The 17400-nt window shown below is 45.7% G+C and overlaps 1 protein-coding gene across 1 annotated transcript in view; it reads right to left on the bottom strand.

Moving 5' to 3' along the window:
• Positions 1 to 15664, bottom strand: part of ntn4 (netrin 4) — a 46639-nt gene extending 30975 nt beyond the window's left edge. Inside the window, exons 1-3 of the mRNA XM_080754112.1 lie at positions 15249 to 15664; positions 13210 to 13772; positions 3660 to 3941 (exon numbers count right to left, since the gene is read on the bottom strand). Of these exons, the coding sequence (XP_080610238.1) occupies positions 3660 to 3941; positions 13210 to 13772; positions 15249 to 15309 (906 nt within the window). The 5' untranslated portion in view covers positions 15310 to 15664. The remainder of the gene's footprint in view (positions 1 to 3659; positions 3942 to 13209; positions 13773 to 15248) is intronic.
• Between the last annotated feature and the right edge of the window lie 1736 nt (positions 15665 to 17400).

Below are 17400 nucleotides of genomic sequence, written 5' to 3'. Positions count from 1 at the left end.
AGCCTGCAGCTGCCCTTTGAATGACCTGAGTCCATTACGTCACCCAGTCAGTGCAGGCAGCCCCTCTGGGGAAGACATCACGGAAGGACTTAACATTGCTTTAGATTCTACTTTGAAACATAAGAACGGCTTTATCTAAGAATGAGATGAAAACAGCCCCATGGAAGCAGAGAGCTGATTGTTTTCACGGCGACACTTTACCGCGATTTTACCGCGATTTTTGGATTTTAGTTTCGCGAGCGTTTGTAAACAAATGGATTATCCTCCTCAATCTTCTCTGGACACGCACGTGCACACGCACGAAGCTTGCGAGACACGTCAAAACAAAGCGTAAGTCAATGGTGGCAGCAGCAACAGCTATAAATGTTATAAACCTTAGCAGCCCATGTGTTAAAAGGGTCCCATTCTGGACGGGTACACATTAAAGTGTATTTCTCCCTCAGGCCGGGAACACTTTTTTGTGTATTACAGTACATGTACATTATGTAGTACAGTAATTTTTGAAAAATGTATATATTTTTTCTGTTTTTTCTATGAAAAGCCAAAGGTGTACTGTAAGCTATCAAATATTTTGGGAATTTTGTTTCTAGCTGCTACAGAGGCTGAGTAATAGATTTTCTAGTAAAACAGTTGGTCATTTTCAAATCAGACTTAGGTCTTTATTAAGACTTTTTTCAAATCGGACTTAGGCCTAAATGGGTTAAAAGTCCCTAAATTGTCACTTTAGAAATGTGCATATACCCTCTGTACACTTACACGGTATGTTGGTTTGTTTACTGTTGAGAGAGAAAACAATGTTTCACATTAAGCTAATCATCTGGGGACCCCCCTGGGGGTCCCGACCCACAGGTTGAGAACCACTGTTTTAGAGGCCAGCTAACAGACAGTGTAATCACCACTGCCTCACAGGGCCTGTACCACAATAACCCTAAGTGGGAGCCTTGGACCGCAAAGTCAACAAGTATAGCGACGACGACGAGGGTCCCGGAGCGCGCATGCATGGTCGCCCCCTTCTTCCCTGCTCACGCTGTCTGGGCACTAATGGCTCACTGTATCAAGGCTACTTTCACCACTGATTACTGGACCGGAGCTGAGGCCAGGGCTTCCGCTCGCTGTACACATACACATACATATACACATCGTCGTTGTCGTCGTGTGGAAACTGGAAACCTTGTATCTCCAAGTTTCAAATGTGTCCGTTCTTTCGCAAAGCAAAGCCCTGCTTCAACATACAAGGCCGTCGCACAAAAGTAGTGAAAACAGCTGATCTACAAGCACACAACGCCTTGTGTGCTTGTAGATCGGCTGTTTTCACTAGTTTAAATCATTTTTAAAATGATAAATGCAAAAAGAACGGTTTTGCACATGCAAGGTTTTCACCCGACGACGACGACGACCACACACACACACACACACACACACACACACACACACACACACACACACACACACACACACACACACACACACACACACACACACACACACACACACACACACACACACACACACACACACACACACACACACACACACACACACACACAGAAAATCCTACTGTATGCCCTGCATAGGTACAGTAATTCGCAAGAACCATAGAAATTCACACATTTCACAATCTCAGAGTTTGACACCGTGGATATTCCTGTGTACTGTATGCACACACACAAACACACAAAAAACTTTACTTTTCAGGATTCAAGAAGACTGAACGTACTTAAACACACGCAAGCACACACACTCACACACGCACACACACACACACTCCCCTCTGTCTGAGAGTGTGTTTACAGGCCAGTAATCTTCTCCCCTAATCTCCCTTGTCGTGGTCTGGTTGTTTGGGTTTCACAGATATGGCTGCCCTGGGTGGAAACAGAGACCGAAAACAAACCGCTGATAGGAACGGGTGGGGGGGGGGGGGGGGGGTTCTTATATAACCTCTCTTTACCTTGACTCACCGCATGTTTACCAAGCATTCCCCGGGTATGACACAAGGCACTTAACACTGTGTGGACGGTGATGGCTAATTTGGACTTCGTTGCGCAAACCGTGATGTTTGAATTAGTCTAAAGCTGCGTCCAAACCTGAAGCTATTTCTTCTATTCTAGTCGCTTCTATCGCTTCACTTTGGTCGCGCAGGTAAAAAATCATGTCCCGTTGGAATCAAGGTGAAACACCCGGAAAAAAGGAAGTCCCAACACCAAACACCAAAAACATTTCCGTGTCTCCGGACAACATCAACGCTGATTGGCTGTCAGGACTCAAGTGTCCGTTTAGGCGTTTATTGGTCCCATCACGTCGCAGCAGCTGCTGGAAAGAACAGGCACAGGCATCCAGAGCTATCGCCACGCCCTCATTATGGTGGGTGCGACAGAAGCGTTTTCCCTTTGCAGTTGATAACATAGTTTGAGGCGGGCATGCTGTTTATCCGTCTAAATGTCTTTTTTGTGTCCGTCTTTCAAAGGAAGCCCAATGTTGACTCTCACTTTTCCCCTGCTCTCGGGGCCCGCTGATTGCAGGAGAATAGGCGTTCGGCTTCAAAGGCGTCGAGCGAAACTGTTTGTGGAGATGCCGGAGATATGGAGCTCCACTGGTACGCTCAGAAGCGCTCTTTCTTTGTGTATCTTAAACTGCGTTAACAGTGAATCAAGCTCGCCTGTTTACGCGTCGACTGAACCCACGCTTACTCGCCCGCTTACACCCACACACACACACACACACACACACACACGCACACACGCACACACACACATCAACACCGTCATTAGCCCTCGGCTGAATCAATAACCACATCTCCTGGCATTCCTCCCTATCAGAGGAAAAAGCATCTCTTTATCTGCCCTGACAGGGCCAGGCGACCGCAGGAAGTGGGAGAGAGAAAGGTGATACCCCCGCAGTCATTAAGCCGTCTGGGCTCCGAACGTGCACACGGAGTGGGAGAGAGATGTATACACTCTCTCTTGCATAATAACCACACACACAGAGACTGGTATGTCGCCGTTGTCGGGTGGAAACCTTGTTATGTCCAAAAAAAAAAACGTTCCCTTTTTTATTATTATTTTAAAAACGAGTTAACGTAGTGAAATTAGCCGATCTACAAGCAGATCTACAAGTTGTGTGCTTGTAGATCTGCTATTTTCACGACTTTTATGCAACACTCTTGTATGATGAAGTAGTGCTGAAGAACATACTATTTTGAAACTTAGAGATACAAGGTTTCTGCCCGACAGTGACGATATGCTCTCTCTCTCTCTCTCTCTCTCTCTTTAGGGAGTGTAAATCCCTAACTTCCTTTAAAACCGCTCTGAAAAAACACTTACAGGCGGCTGCCACTCGAAACTGGGAACAATAAACCTAGCCTAACCTTCATTGTAAATACCTTTTATTTTGCTTTTTTTTCCTGATGATATCTACTGCATAGTACTGTGTTCTATCTTCTGTCATTCAATGTTATGTGGATCTCAATGGAAATGAGACACAGCTTACCTGGGTTTCCTTTAAGTTGACCTTGTACCAGTGATTTATCATGAAACTGTACATTTCCCTATGCAAACTTCTAATAAATACTTCAATCAATCAATCAATCAATCTCTCTCTCTCTCTCTCTCTCTCTCTCTCTCTCTCTCTCTCTCAGACGCACCCCCGTGCCCGTCCCTCACCAGGTGGTTGGTCCTGTCCCTGACAGGCTGGTACCCCGGCGCGGGCACGCAGTGCTCGGCGTGCCCGTTGCAGGAGCAGCTGCCCTTCACGATCAGGTCGTAGATGGCAAAGTGCCGGGTGGGCAAGGGGGCAGCGCCCGCGGCGGCGAGGTCCTTGGCCTGGCAGGGACAGGGTTGGTGCTGGAGCAGGCGGACGCGGATGTTGGTCACCCTCAGCTGCTCCTGGGCCACGGTGCCGAACGGGTCCAGGGACTCCCATTGGGGCAGCGCTCGGTAGATCACCTGTCGATCAAAAAAGAGGCACATTTCGTACAATTGTCTTAATCCAGAGCAACTTACAATAAGCACTGTAACACATCAGTGCATCAACATCAATACATCAAATGGAAAGAAATAGTAGGCAAATCTAAGAGAAACAGGTAGACCAAGCACCTACAGTATTCAGTAAAAACTTCAGAACAAATTATAACATAAAAAAATAAAATGCTATCTAAATTACATGTATGGTCATTTGAGGGTAGGCAAGTGCTACGGTAAGTGCTATGGGCCTAGGAGGAGTCTGAACATGTGAGTCTTCAGACCACGGCAGAAGCTAGGGAGTGAGTCCTGCAGTTCTAAGTGCAACTGGGAGTTTATTCCACGGTTCGGGGGCCAGAAGGGCGAAGACTAAGAGTCGAGATTCTTCACCCTCCTGGCCCCCAATTCATAAACACACAGTAGTGTCCCCCGCGACCCGATTCCGGACAAGTGGTTGAGGATGGACAGTAGTACAGCACGTGCTTCTTTCTCATTGTCTTTCTCTCTCTCTCTCTCTCTCTCTCTCTCACTCTCTCTCTCGTCTGGCATCCTTCAAACCAAACATCCTTTTGAAGCCCCCCGTTGTTGCCATCGCCACGACCTCTGTTGCTACTAGCGACCAACTTACACCGCTGCTTTTGTTAGGGCTAAAAAGTTGGTCCACGCCCCAGCTCTCGCTGTGAAAGAAGTGCATGTGTGTGTGTGTGTGTGAGAGTGTGAGTGCGCGCGCGCGCGATTTGTTTTTCTTTCTTTTGCAGTGCGTCTCCGTGTCCAAGTGTGTGTGCGCGCAGTTGTAAGGACCGCGTATCCCTGACTGGCTGTCATTGATATCATTGGCCGAGGGGCGTGCGTGTGTGTTTTTGGGGGACCGTTCCTGAGTCGAGCCCCCATGCTGATCCCTCATTGGCTAGATGGCTGTCCCGGGAGTGTGATGGGAGGAGCGCTATTAATTTCCCTGTTGTTGGAAAAGGTCACAGGGTCACGGCATTGTGGTCCGCAATTAAGCGAACACGACAAATAGGACGAGGGGCGCCGGTCCGCGGGAGAGCACGGAGAGCAGGGAGAGACAAAGCGCGGGACAGCGATGCAGCTCCACATAACTCAGGCCGGGACAAAAGGCCCGCGACAGCCCGGCGACACCACAGCAACACCAAGCACACACACATACCTACACACAAGACCACAGCAACACCAAGCACACACACATACCTACACACAAGACCACAGCAACACCAAGCACACACACACATACCTACACACAAGCATGCACAGCAAAGTCTTCATAGTTCATTTAACTCTCGAGGGTTACATCCACCCCTGCCGGGCCAACTAGACCCGTAAAGTAGGGATGGGACGATAAGCGATATTATTGTTTATCGTGATAAAAAAACACTTGCGATAATCATATCGTGGAGATTTCATTTATTGTGATATCGTCCTCCGTCATGCAATGGGTTCAATTCACCTTTTATTTGCCGAGCTGCATATCTGGTACCACATAAGCCCTCTATAATTGGTAAAAGGTACTTATAATATAGGTATGTACTTGATATAGTCTTTTTTTCACTCTCTATCAAATGTCTTTGCCCAAAAATAGCCGACCTACAAGCTCACAACGCAACGCGACGCGTTGTGAGCTTGTAGATCTGCTATGTTTTTGGCAAATGTTCCGCCCCAGGATAATGGATTTAGATTATCGCGATAATATCGTAAATCGCGATTTCTTTTTTCACAATAATCGTGATTGTCCCATCCCTACCGTAAAGGGTCAGTTTTTACAGGCTCTGAGTTTAATTGACCCCCGGGGATATTGCGGCGTAGCGCGTACTACTGTGTAGCGTGTACAGATGGGTGAAAGTGTGTGCACACACGAAAACACTTTGTTATCAATTCTGTCAGGGGGAAACCTCATATGTCCTGTTACTTTTCAGGTTTTCAAATTCAAACACAGCTACTTTTGTGTGACACTGTAAAATAAAATAAAATACAATATCATGGGATTCTGTTAGAGTGGTTTCCATGACATCACAACATACAATTCCTTTTATGCCCATATTGTACATAGGGATTGGCCATCTGGCCAGTGATGTACTATATATCGATGACATCAGGGATCTTCATATATGGGCATAAAAGGGATTCTGGAGAATACCCTTATATGGACTTTTACATATGTGATGTCACCGGTGATATCACCTGTGATGTCACAGTGATGTGTCAGAGGAACCACAGTGTCAGCAGGTGTGACCTTCAGAGATACACGGATACGTGGACAAGATGTGCCGGTTTTCATAGTAAACTTGCGACCTACGGTCGAAATAAAATATTATGGAGATAAGCGGTTTCTGCCTGACAGCAACGGTCCATTCTTGGCCTTTTCTTGACATAACAAAAATTCTAAAAGAAGCCATGACGATGCTTTCATTAGAGTCTGCTGTATTTATAATTTTAATATTGCTAAGAAACATAATATAACACTTTCACTAACAGACACTTGGAATGGAAAACAGTGCCTGACAAAAAGGTTAAGTGAGCGGTGCTTTTATGTGTTAAATTTCATTAAGCGTCGCGTGAAGTTTGGCCAACGAGCCAAGAGTGGGACACACATACAGTACATACAGTACATGTACTTGTACAAACAGACAAAGCCAGATGTAGGAGTGGTTAGCACCGCTCCAAAGAGGAGAGAGAGAGGAATCTTTCATCATTTACAAAGGCACTGTCTCTTCCTGTCAGGCCGAAAAATAATGCAAGTCTGGCTTTAAAAGGTCTAATTCCATCAAAGCACTGAGAACAGTAATCTGGTAAACATGCACAATGGGCACTGATGGATCTAAGAGAGAGACAGAGAGAGAGAGAGAGAGACACACACACACACACACACACACACACACACACACACACACACACACACACACACACACACACACACACACACACACACACACACACACACACACACACACACACACACACACACACACACACACACACACACACACACACAGGAGGATAAGAAAGAGAGAGGGGGGACGTGTTTCTAGACAGTAGCATGTTTTTGCCAACGGGTCTAATGCCCTAAGCTAGATGCAGAATATTGTGCATCTAGCTTAGGGCTTAACTCAAATCTTTGCTTCTGGGGGTCCCTGGAACAACATATTTTTAGATGGGGGGGTCCGCGGTCAAATACATATCATTTTGGGGGTCCTTGACATGACAATATTTTTTTCCAGGGACCCCCAGAATAGGTTGACCATATTTGTAGCCACTCAAACTGGGACGCGAACCACTGTTGCCTAAAACCGGGACCCTAAAAGCAATGTGCACGTTACCACGCACGCGCATGCCCATTCTCTAACGTTTGTGCACGCGTGCATACATGCAGGGTTGCATACAGGCAGTGAGTGATTGACATACAGCCTCAGTGTTGAATTCAGACATGCAATGAATTTGTTCATGTTTTCTGATTGTTTAGGTGAGCATGTTTTAATGAAAAGAACATGATAAATGTCTATGTAACCACTGAAAACAGCTACTATTATTTTAATTCTGGCGAAAACCGGGAAAATTTTGTAGTGAATGTTGAAAACCGGGACATATTAGTGTTTTAGAGATATTTGTCGGGACACCGACACCGACTTCCTTCCCGGCAGACAGAGAGGAAAAGCTGGCTGTTTATCTGAGTGCGCACACAATGTGCAACGTGCGTGTGTTATGGTGGTGTAAAGTAACTTAAGTACATTTTACTTAGTACTGTACTTATGTACAATTTTGAGGTATTTGTACTTTACTTGAGTATTTCCAATTTTCACTACTTTTACTTCTGCTCCACTACATCTTAGAGGCAAATATTGTACTTTTCCTACTCTACAGTAATTTGAAAACTTTAGCTACTAGTTACTTTGTAGTTATAAATTATAATATCATAAAACATACTGTACATTAACCACTTTAGCCCTGTTTTATACATAGGCTATTTAAAGATAGCCGATCTACAAGCTCACTATTTTCAAACTTTTACTTTTGGTACTTTAAGTACAGTTTGATGCCAACACTTTCATACTTTTACTCAAGTACATTTTTGAATTCTGGACTTTTACTTATAACAGAGTACTTCTACACTGCAAGATGTACCGGTAGTACTTTTTCCACCACTGCGTGTATACTAGGCCTGTCCTCTAAAGATCGACGAATCGACGCCAATTGTTTGAGTCGAGGAGTCGAAAATATATATTTTTTTATATCACCAGTTAGCCTACTACTGCAGTGCACTGCTGGACTGGTGTCATGTACTTCCAATTGAGAGATGTAGCAATTGGCGAACAGTAATTTATTGTCTCGCACTATACTAGCGTAGGGGTGAAAGTGAGACGGAACGGCCAGAACCGCCGCATCGTTAAAACATTCGGAGCCGGGACAGTGTTCCGTTAAGAGGAGAAGCACGCTGTCAAAATCCCATATTAAATAACCTGCCACAGCACAAACGCACGTCCACGAAGTAATTAAACAATCTACTAAAGTCAAATTAACATACACAAGTGTAGGCTACTAGTTACATTTTCTAATTAAAGTGCTTCTGAATTGTTCCAGTGTTGTAAGTAATCCATGATGATGTTTGTTTCGCTGTGTTTGCGTCCATGACATGTCCACACTGACTGCTGGCTCTAGCGGGAGCTGTGCCTCCCGCTTTTTATGATCCGTTTCTGAAATGAATCCGTTCTCGACACCGACTCATTACTCTGTCAGTGAATGGTGTCCCGCGACTGCGGACTGGATCCCATCGTTCATTTAAAAGAGCCGTTCAAGAGAGCGGAATCGTTCCCGAATGTCTCATCTCTACTGCACGGCAGTGCACCGAGACGGGGCAGAGTTGAACAGCGGAGATGTTTTATTTGTTTTAACGGTGTTGTACATTGCTATGCAGATAACGTTTGTGCTCGCGCACCGATATCACCGAAAACACCGTGTATTCAATTCATCTTAATGTATTATTGTGTTATGTTGATGTGGACGTTTAAAGCAACACTTTTTTTTGGATTTTTTTTTATTTTTTTTTACACAAAGTAGACTATAAAACGATTCGTCGACGCGTCGGAATGAACCCCTCGACTCGAATCGACTTCAAAAATCCCGAGTCGAGGACAGCCCTAGTGTATACATATACTGTGTGAGAGAAAGGAGGGGGCGCGAGTGTGGTGGAGCGTATGTGTGTGATTGTGTGTGCGCCCGTGTGTGTGTGTGTGTGTGTGTGTGTGTGTGTGTGTGTGTGTGTGTGTGTGTGTCTCTGGCTTGCTCCTTAAGGAGGTCAGTTTCTATAACAAACACACATTCTTGCAGCCCAGCTGACCTCATAAGAAGGAGTCCTACACGCGGGCGCGCGCGAGGGCGCACAAACATTACGCACATGCAACCGCACTCGCGCTCACTCAGCACATACATTTGCACGCACTACCCTTTCCCCCGCATTACAGGTTAACATGAAAAGCTTTCAGCGCAAGAGATGACATGCTTTCATGTTTGGTGGAAAGAAATGATAGCAGGAGAAAGCTGATATTACCTGCTCCCTGTATCGCCCCGAGCTACGTACCCCCCCCCCCCCCCCCCTTTACACTCAGCCCCTCCTCATGTTTCTATCCTTCACATGGTTCATGTTTATCTGATTGGGGTCTAAAACACTCCACGAACATGCAATTCAGCATTATACCAATTATGTAAAAAAAACCACACAATCACACATTTGAAGTAGTACTCGACACCGCGGTAGACTCAACAGAACAGCCATGTCCATAGCAGAGACACAAACACACGCGCGCGCACACACACACACACGCGCGCGGGCAACCGCATACCTGCATGCACACTCACACTTCCCCTAGGCACAAAGGGAGACAGACAGACTTGCCCTCCACATGACAAACACAGAAGATGTAAAGCCTGATGTATAGTCTGTTGCATGACGGTGTCGCACGGCAAAAACAACCAATCTACAAGTTCACAGTGCATGGCAACGCCATGCGCTGCGAGCGTGTAGATCGGTTACTTTGAGTTGCGCGTCGCCGCCGTACGACAGAGCATAAATAAATTACACATATGGGACTAGGAGCCTTCAGACATGCCTGCGCTCCATAATGACATGCTTGGCTGTCATCGCCCTGCACAGGACACAGACAGCTTAGCTGTCAGTTAGCATTATGGGCCATGCACGGCGGCAGGATAAATATACAGTAGACAGATACTGTAGATACAACGGGGCGCAGCTGAGCCGAGGCAGCTGTGCCAGGAGGACCCTGCTTGACCTCTTTTGACTCGACGGGTTCAGAGGGTAGGGGGTTAGAGGGCAAATGTCACACTCACACGCACAGGTGGCGAAGTAGACCAGAAATAAACAGACACACCGCAGGATGAGTTATTGCACACGCCTCGGAGCACCACTGTTAGGGATAGTTTCATGTAGCCAGACAATCAGAGATCTTCTCAGCCTATACTGAGACGTCTGGGGAAATCTGAATCCAACCTCTGGAGGGGAAATCTGAATCCAACCTCTGGAACAGTGGTGGTAAGAACGGATGCCTATCCTGATACACTATCCCAAATATGAAGGACCCCTTGGTTATGCAATAAAGTTGTTTTAACATTTCTGAATTGTTCCCCCCCAAAATTCAAGTCACCGGGTATACCTGTAGGCGGAGATCTCTGGTCATCATAATTTGTGCAACCTGATTATATAATGACTTTTGTCATTTCTAGTTTTTTGTTCTCTAGTTGCAGTTAGTTATAGGTGTAATAATGGTGGAGATTAACTATCAATAGTTTTGGCTGGGGATCCCCCGGAATCCCCTCGAGGGCCCCTGGGGGTCAGTGAGAACTTGTCTTATACTAACAAACACCTATATATACTATAAGTAGGCCTAGTAGTACAGAATGAGATTTACGATGTCGCGGCAGAACGAGGTAATAAAGGCTGTCAGGCTTACTTGGAGGGAATCATAGCAGAGAGACCCTGTGGGGAACGGCGTGGAGGTAAACATCTATTATACATGATCACAGTGGGGGGGAAATGCTCCGCAGGGGCGTCACAAGAGGGGGGAAAGTGGGACTGAGTTACTAGGGCCCAAGGTGGAGGGGCCTTAATAATTTTATACTTTAGCTATTGAAGAATAGCAGATATGCAAGCTCACAGCGCGGCACCGAGTGCAGCGCTGTGAGATTGTAGATCTGCTATTTTTGAAAAGTCGTGAAAATGTGTGCAAATCTTTGAATATATGTATTTTTCACGCAAACATTTATAACACAAATTTTAATTTTGCTTCTGGGGGGTCCCTGGAACTAAATATTTTGAGATGGGGGTCCGTGGCCAAATACATATCATTTTGGGGGTCGTTGACATGAAAAAGTTTGAGCACCACTGACATAGAAACATAGGTTTTTCAAAAAACTTTAGAAGGATTTGAAATATTCAAAGATTTTCTCGGTTTTTCAAAAATAGCAGATGTACAAGCTCACAGCGCGGCACCGAGTGCCGCGCTGCGAGCTTGTACATCTGCTATTATTCAATAGTTAAAGTATACCCAGGGCCCCGAATTTGGTGCGACACCCCTGATGCTCCACATGGCCATCCAGCCACAGCTCCTGACACATTGTTCCAATTTAACATCAATGGGCTTCCGGGAGCCCCTCTCGTGCTATACAGTCAAACCAGTAACACACACGCACATGACGCATGCAGTGGTGGAAAAAGTACTCACATATTTTACTTAAGTAAAAGTATCAATTCTGCTAAATAGAAATACTTAAAGTACAAAAAGTAAAAGTACAACATTTTTGAAAATAGCCAATCTCAGGGGGCACAGTGGTGCAGTTGTTTGTTAGCACTGTCGCCTCACAGCTAGAAGGTCCTGGGTTCGATTACTGCCAGGGGACGCTGTGGGCATGTTTCCTCCTCTGCGTCATCAGTGCCCACACCCTGTGTGAGGTTGGCGAAAGGGCCTTTCTGTGTGGAGTTTGCATGTTTTCCCCGTGTCTCCTAGGGTAGGTACCCTCACAAAAACATGCAGTAGTCCTGGTTTCTATACCGCCTCCCCCCTGGCCAGCCGGGGCTCCCCAAGCGTAGCAGAGGGAGAGCAGAAACCAGGACTACAGCTAAGGTAGCCTCGGAAACCCAGACTTTTATTTTGGCGATAGGAAGAAAAATACAGCTAAGGCAATTGGCACTGGGTGAAAAAATGGGTTACAAAATCGTGGGATAAAAAAAAGAAAAAATATCGTATCTTAGTTGGAAAGATGTGCATATTTATGTCGAATAATATGATGTAATTCTAAAAATGAACAGTGTAATTCGGGGTGCCGTGGATGAAAACATTTTTTACAGGGGTGCCCTGAGTCAAAAAAGTCTGAAACCCCCTTTCTTAGTGTAATGAACTTCATCGCAATTGCATCCACTGTGCAGCGTTACAGAATATGAGATCTGTCAGGCAGTGGTGGATAAAGCACCCAACTACGGTACTCGAGTCAAAGTATAGATACTCCTGGTCAAATATTACTTTCAATATTACTCAACTACAGGTGAAGTCAAAGTTAAATTTGTACTTGATCTATTAGAGTACTGCAGTACTTGCTTTGTAAAGTATTCAAGTATATTTTCTTTTGAATATTAACGCAGTGCTGTATTTCCCTGCATTTTCCCCAAAAATGATTTTCCAGACATTTTCAAAAATGTCATTAACGGTGAAAATCGGCAGATCTACAAGTTCATAACGCATCACATCGCGATGGGTTGTTTGTCCATTTGGTTACATTTGTACACTCAAGAATTTAGAGCGTAGTAACCCTGGCATTATGCCCTGGCCCCCTGTATGTTTTACGAGCTGGTTCTCAATACAACCCAGATGTAGCAACTAGAGAGGAGCGCTGTCCATGAACATATTCTGGTTACAGGGACAGAAAATGTGCCATTCTAATTACCTATATTCTGTATTGCCCTCTGGCCTGCATTTGTCTCTGTAAACTCATGCAGTTCACAGTAGCAACAGTTCAGAAACAGCTCTCCTCAGTCCTCACCCATAGGCGTCAATGGGGAAATGGCAGCTGCCATACCGTGGCTACCTTAGCTACAGAGGAAAAAAATAAATGTACTTCTTAAAATAAATTCATCATGCCTGTTGCTAAGGTATGGCAACATGACTGGTGTCTTGCGCAAGACACCAGTCATGTTGCCATACCTTAGCTTTTGCTGAACTGACGCCACTGTCCTCACCTCTCCTCGGGTGCACGGGTAAGCCCCAGAGTATTTGGAGGAGCAAGTGGCCCCGTCCCGGCCCGCTGCCCCTGCCGCGGCTTTCCCCTCCTGCAGGCCGAAGGCGGCGCTGCAGTTGCTGGCGTAGTACTGCAGCGTCCTCCACGTCCGGCCCGAGTCCCGCGAGCGCTCCAGCACCATGGCGGCGGGCCGCGGCGAGCGGAACACCAGGATGAGGTGGGTGAAGTAGAACTCCTCCTCCAGGTCCAGCTGGATGGTCTCGGACTCCACGCCCTCGGCCGACTGCCACCAGGTGTTGGGGTGGCGGAAGGACGAGTCGGCCATGGCGGCCGCCAGGTGGGCCAGCAGGGGCAGGCCGGCGTTGCACTTGGCACACTTGGCGGCGCCGCAGGGCTGGCCGGCCGCGGGGTCGGCGTAGGAGCAGTACAGCTCCGTGCCGTTGTTGCCGCACACGGTCTGGCTGAGCACCCGGCGGCCCAGGGCCAGGTTGCCCATGCGGGGGTTGCACGCCCGGCTCTCGCAGCGGGGGGCCACGCCGGCACGCATCACTTCCATGGCCATGCCTGGATGGAACGGACAGACAGACAGACAGACAAGACAGAGTTTGAATTTTGGTTTTCACAGCTGACTGTTTTCACTGCTGACAAATGTGAGTTATTACAGGCCCCCAAATGTTGGTTAATGATAGGGAGAGTGTTTTCTGCTGGTGTTTCAGTTCTGTTCCAGTTCTGGTTAGGGTTAGGCTTAGGGTTAGTTTTAGGCATAGTTTTACTGAGGTTAGGGTTAGGGTTGGGTTTAGGCATAGTTTTACTGAGGTTAGGTTTAGGATTAGGGTTGGGTTTAGACACTCACTACACTGAGCACACACCTGGTGCGAATTTCCAACCCTTTGATACACTCGGACTGAAACACCAGCAGAAAACACTCTCCCATTAAGGATAAGTGACCACCATTTGATGAGATGTATGTAGCCTCTCAGACCCAAAACATAGAATATTTTGTTGTTGGTAATCGAGTAATGCAGATGTTTAACAATAATTTTACTGTTGAGAGCGTAAAATGAAACCAAATGGACCCGTAAGCCGTAAGGGTCCATTTGGTTTCATTTTACACACTCAAGAGTTTAAAGATCTATACCAACTCTCCATCATTTAGCTGGGGACCAACCGTTCACCTGGAACCCCCTCAAGGACCATGCACTGTCTGGTGCTTCCCGGACCACTGGCTGAAAACCACTGATGTAGCCTATATAACTGCATGCGGCCGATTTGGCTACATTTCTATGTACAGTTAAATATGGGGGTATAGTAAACAAAGTGATGTTATATAAGCATAATAGAGGCCTTGTTGTGCACCTGCCTGCCTCTCCTGCATGCAGAACGTGCAGGCTGAGGCTCAGATAAAGTCTGGCCCCAGCAGCTCTGTGATGATGATGATGATGAGCAACAGCATAATCTGACGTGTTCCAGACGCTTTGCGCGTGGGATCACTGGAGAACAACCCCCGGGCGAGAATGACTTCTTGAAACAGCCCTGCATGGCTGGCTCCGCTGCCAGCTAACTAACACCAAATATTGATTTATCGCCCAAACCTTCGAAGAACAACTCCGATTTTTATAGCAAATTGCCTTCCAAATCAGTAGCAGTGAACAATGGGGTTCACATACATCATTCATCGCCTATTGTTCCCATGCCTCTTTCTTGAGTTTTTTTTAATGGTGACAGATGGTTTCTTTAATTTCCCTATATTTTTATAACTAGACTTTATAGACTTATGTCTGTGTAAAACAAAAGGACTACACGATTAAGGATCCCATATCTAACCAAAACAATTAGGCTATATCATTTTAGTGCGCTAGTCATCGGGAGTCTTCGGGACCCTACAAGACTGCTTGCTGCACTTGTCATTGTCACCCGCATTGTTCTGGCATTGTGTGGAACACTTTTACAATGCAGTAATAACAACTACAATAGATGTTCATGGAGACAACAAAAGCATCTTGAAGCCTGGGGGGCTTTTAAGATTTAAACCCTACTAACCTGCATCGGACGGGGTGGCCAAAGTGAACACAAACAAGGCCATTATAGCTCCAAAATCCATTCCGTAGTTTTAATTCAGGATATGTGGTGGAAGAAGCACTGAGGGATCCAGTTGACGTGCAACGTGTTAACCTCGCTAAAGTTATTCAAGTGCTAAAGGAATAGATAGATGCAAGGCTTCATCAAACGATAGCAATAAACTAAGGCGAGCAAGTGCGCAGCGGGTTGAATAAAAGTGTCTTCCAGGCGCCTAGCTGGAATTAATCCTGGAATGAATCACAAGAGCTGGATGGATCAGTCGTCAAAAAGAAAAAAAAGTTCACACAACACGTGTGAAGTCCTGAGAAAGCGGTTTCCACCTGTGTGATGTTGTGGGGACCTGCTGCTCTGCTGTACTACTCCGTACACATACAGTGATCTGCTGCTGTCTATTGCTGCGATTCAACTGCACACACATTTGCAAGGAGAAGAGTGACAGCACTCAGAAACTCCGCCCCCTTTCTGCATTTTCTTGGGTTTAAAGGAACATTCCAGCTAGTCATGACTCATGAGCAGTGGCGTCAGTTCAGAAAAAGCTAAGGTATGGCAACATGACTGGTGTCTGATACATTTATTTTAAGAACTACATTCTATTTTTCCCCCCGTTTCTACAGTTTTTTTGTGCTGGATATGGCAGCCTTGCATTGCACCTGTGCAGCTGACCTGCGGAACCTGGGAATATACCATCTTGTCAAGATGGGGAGAATACAAGTGTGGATATAATTATAATATCTTGTTAAAGTGACCATGTTGTAACATTTTGCATTTGTAGTTATTTTACTTTAATTTAACAACATAATAACCAGCACAGATAGACAAAGAGACATTCATGGATTTACATTTATAAAGTAACTTTTATTTTCCCCCCTGGACCCAGGGTATGGCAGCTGCATACCCCTGCCATACCCAATTGACACCCCTGCTCATGAGTCACAGTCAGACTATAGTGTAAAAAGGAACATTCCAGGCAAGAGCGTCACAGTCAATGTTTAAAGCGGTGATTCTCACACGTTTTGATTAAAAACAAACAAAAAAAAAACAGTTTGAGATAAATAATGGAATGGATTCTGTGCGTGAATTTGGTTCCCTTTGCACACTCGAGTTACAGGCAAGTCCTGCAAGTCCTGTAAGAGTCCATCCATCTGCTTGCTAACCATCAATAATTTAGCTGGGGGCCCTCGGCTCTGGAACCCCTCAGGGATCCCTGGGTGTCCCCAGATCCCACTTTGAGAACCACTGATTTAAAGGAACGTTCCAGCTAGTCAGGAGTCACAAAGTGTCAAGTCAGTGCTGACTGATCCAGTGCTCTTCCCATGCATGCATAGCCTAGGCTAGACACTGGACTCTACAGGAAGATTGTATTCTCCTTTATGTAGCCAGAGAAGCAGAGCATGGTAAGCGTTATTAATTGGCTTCAGATGGAGTGGACATAAGAGCTTTTGGGACGACTTTGGTGACGCACTTCAAATTGCAGGGTTATTTGGTCGCTTGGCTGACCCTGACAAGGGGCATTGTTGACAACATTTTTGGTATCCATTCAAAAACATCGGAATGCAAGACAAAGGCTTTTTAATTCCAGCTCTGCTTTCCACATGGCAGTCTCTGTTCAACAGTAGATGACTGTCTGGTGGCCTCATACAGGATAATTAATAACAGAAATATCATATTAGCACAAGCAGTGCTTATTAGGGGTCCAAGCTGCTGGAACCTTGGGTCGGTTAGGATTTTTAGACCTATTCTATCTTCTGCCATAAAAGTATCTGGCTATTAAGTTCCTAAGTTGCAGTCATCACAAAACTTGCAGGTGGTGAATTAGGTACCTGAATCACTAAAATGTCAACCACTAGGGGGTGCTACAAATGAAAAACATACAGTAGGCCTATGTGCCATCAGTTCCAAACACAATCAATCAAATCAATGGCAGTTTGTCCAAACTAATAAGCTTGTGAAACTCCAAAATGTGTCGATATTACTCAAAAACGACTTGGCCTGGAACAAATTTAGCCTTAAATGAATGTCTGCCCAATATTGATAATACCCTGTTAATTGGAGCAGTATCATGTCTTTGAATGAGGCATCTCAGTCTTTTGTGCAAATGAACAATATAGAACAG

This window comes from Nannobrachium achirus (assembly GCF_963921795.1).
Source record: "Nannobrachium achirus genome assembly, chromosome: 23".
NCBI lineage: Eukaryota > Metazoa > Chordata > Actinopteri > Myctophiformes > Myctophidae > Nannobrachium > Nannobrachium achirus.
The sequence above is the reverse complement of the archived record's forward strand: the minus strand, read 5'-3'. Positions and strand labels throughout refer to the sequence as shown.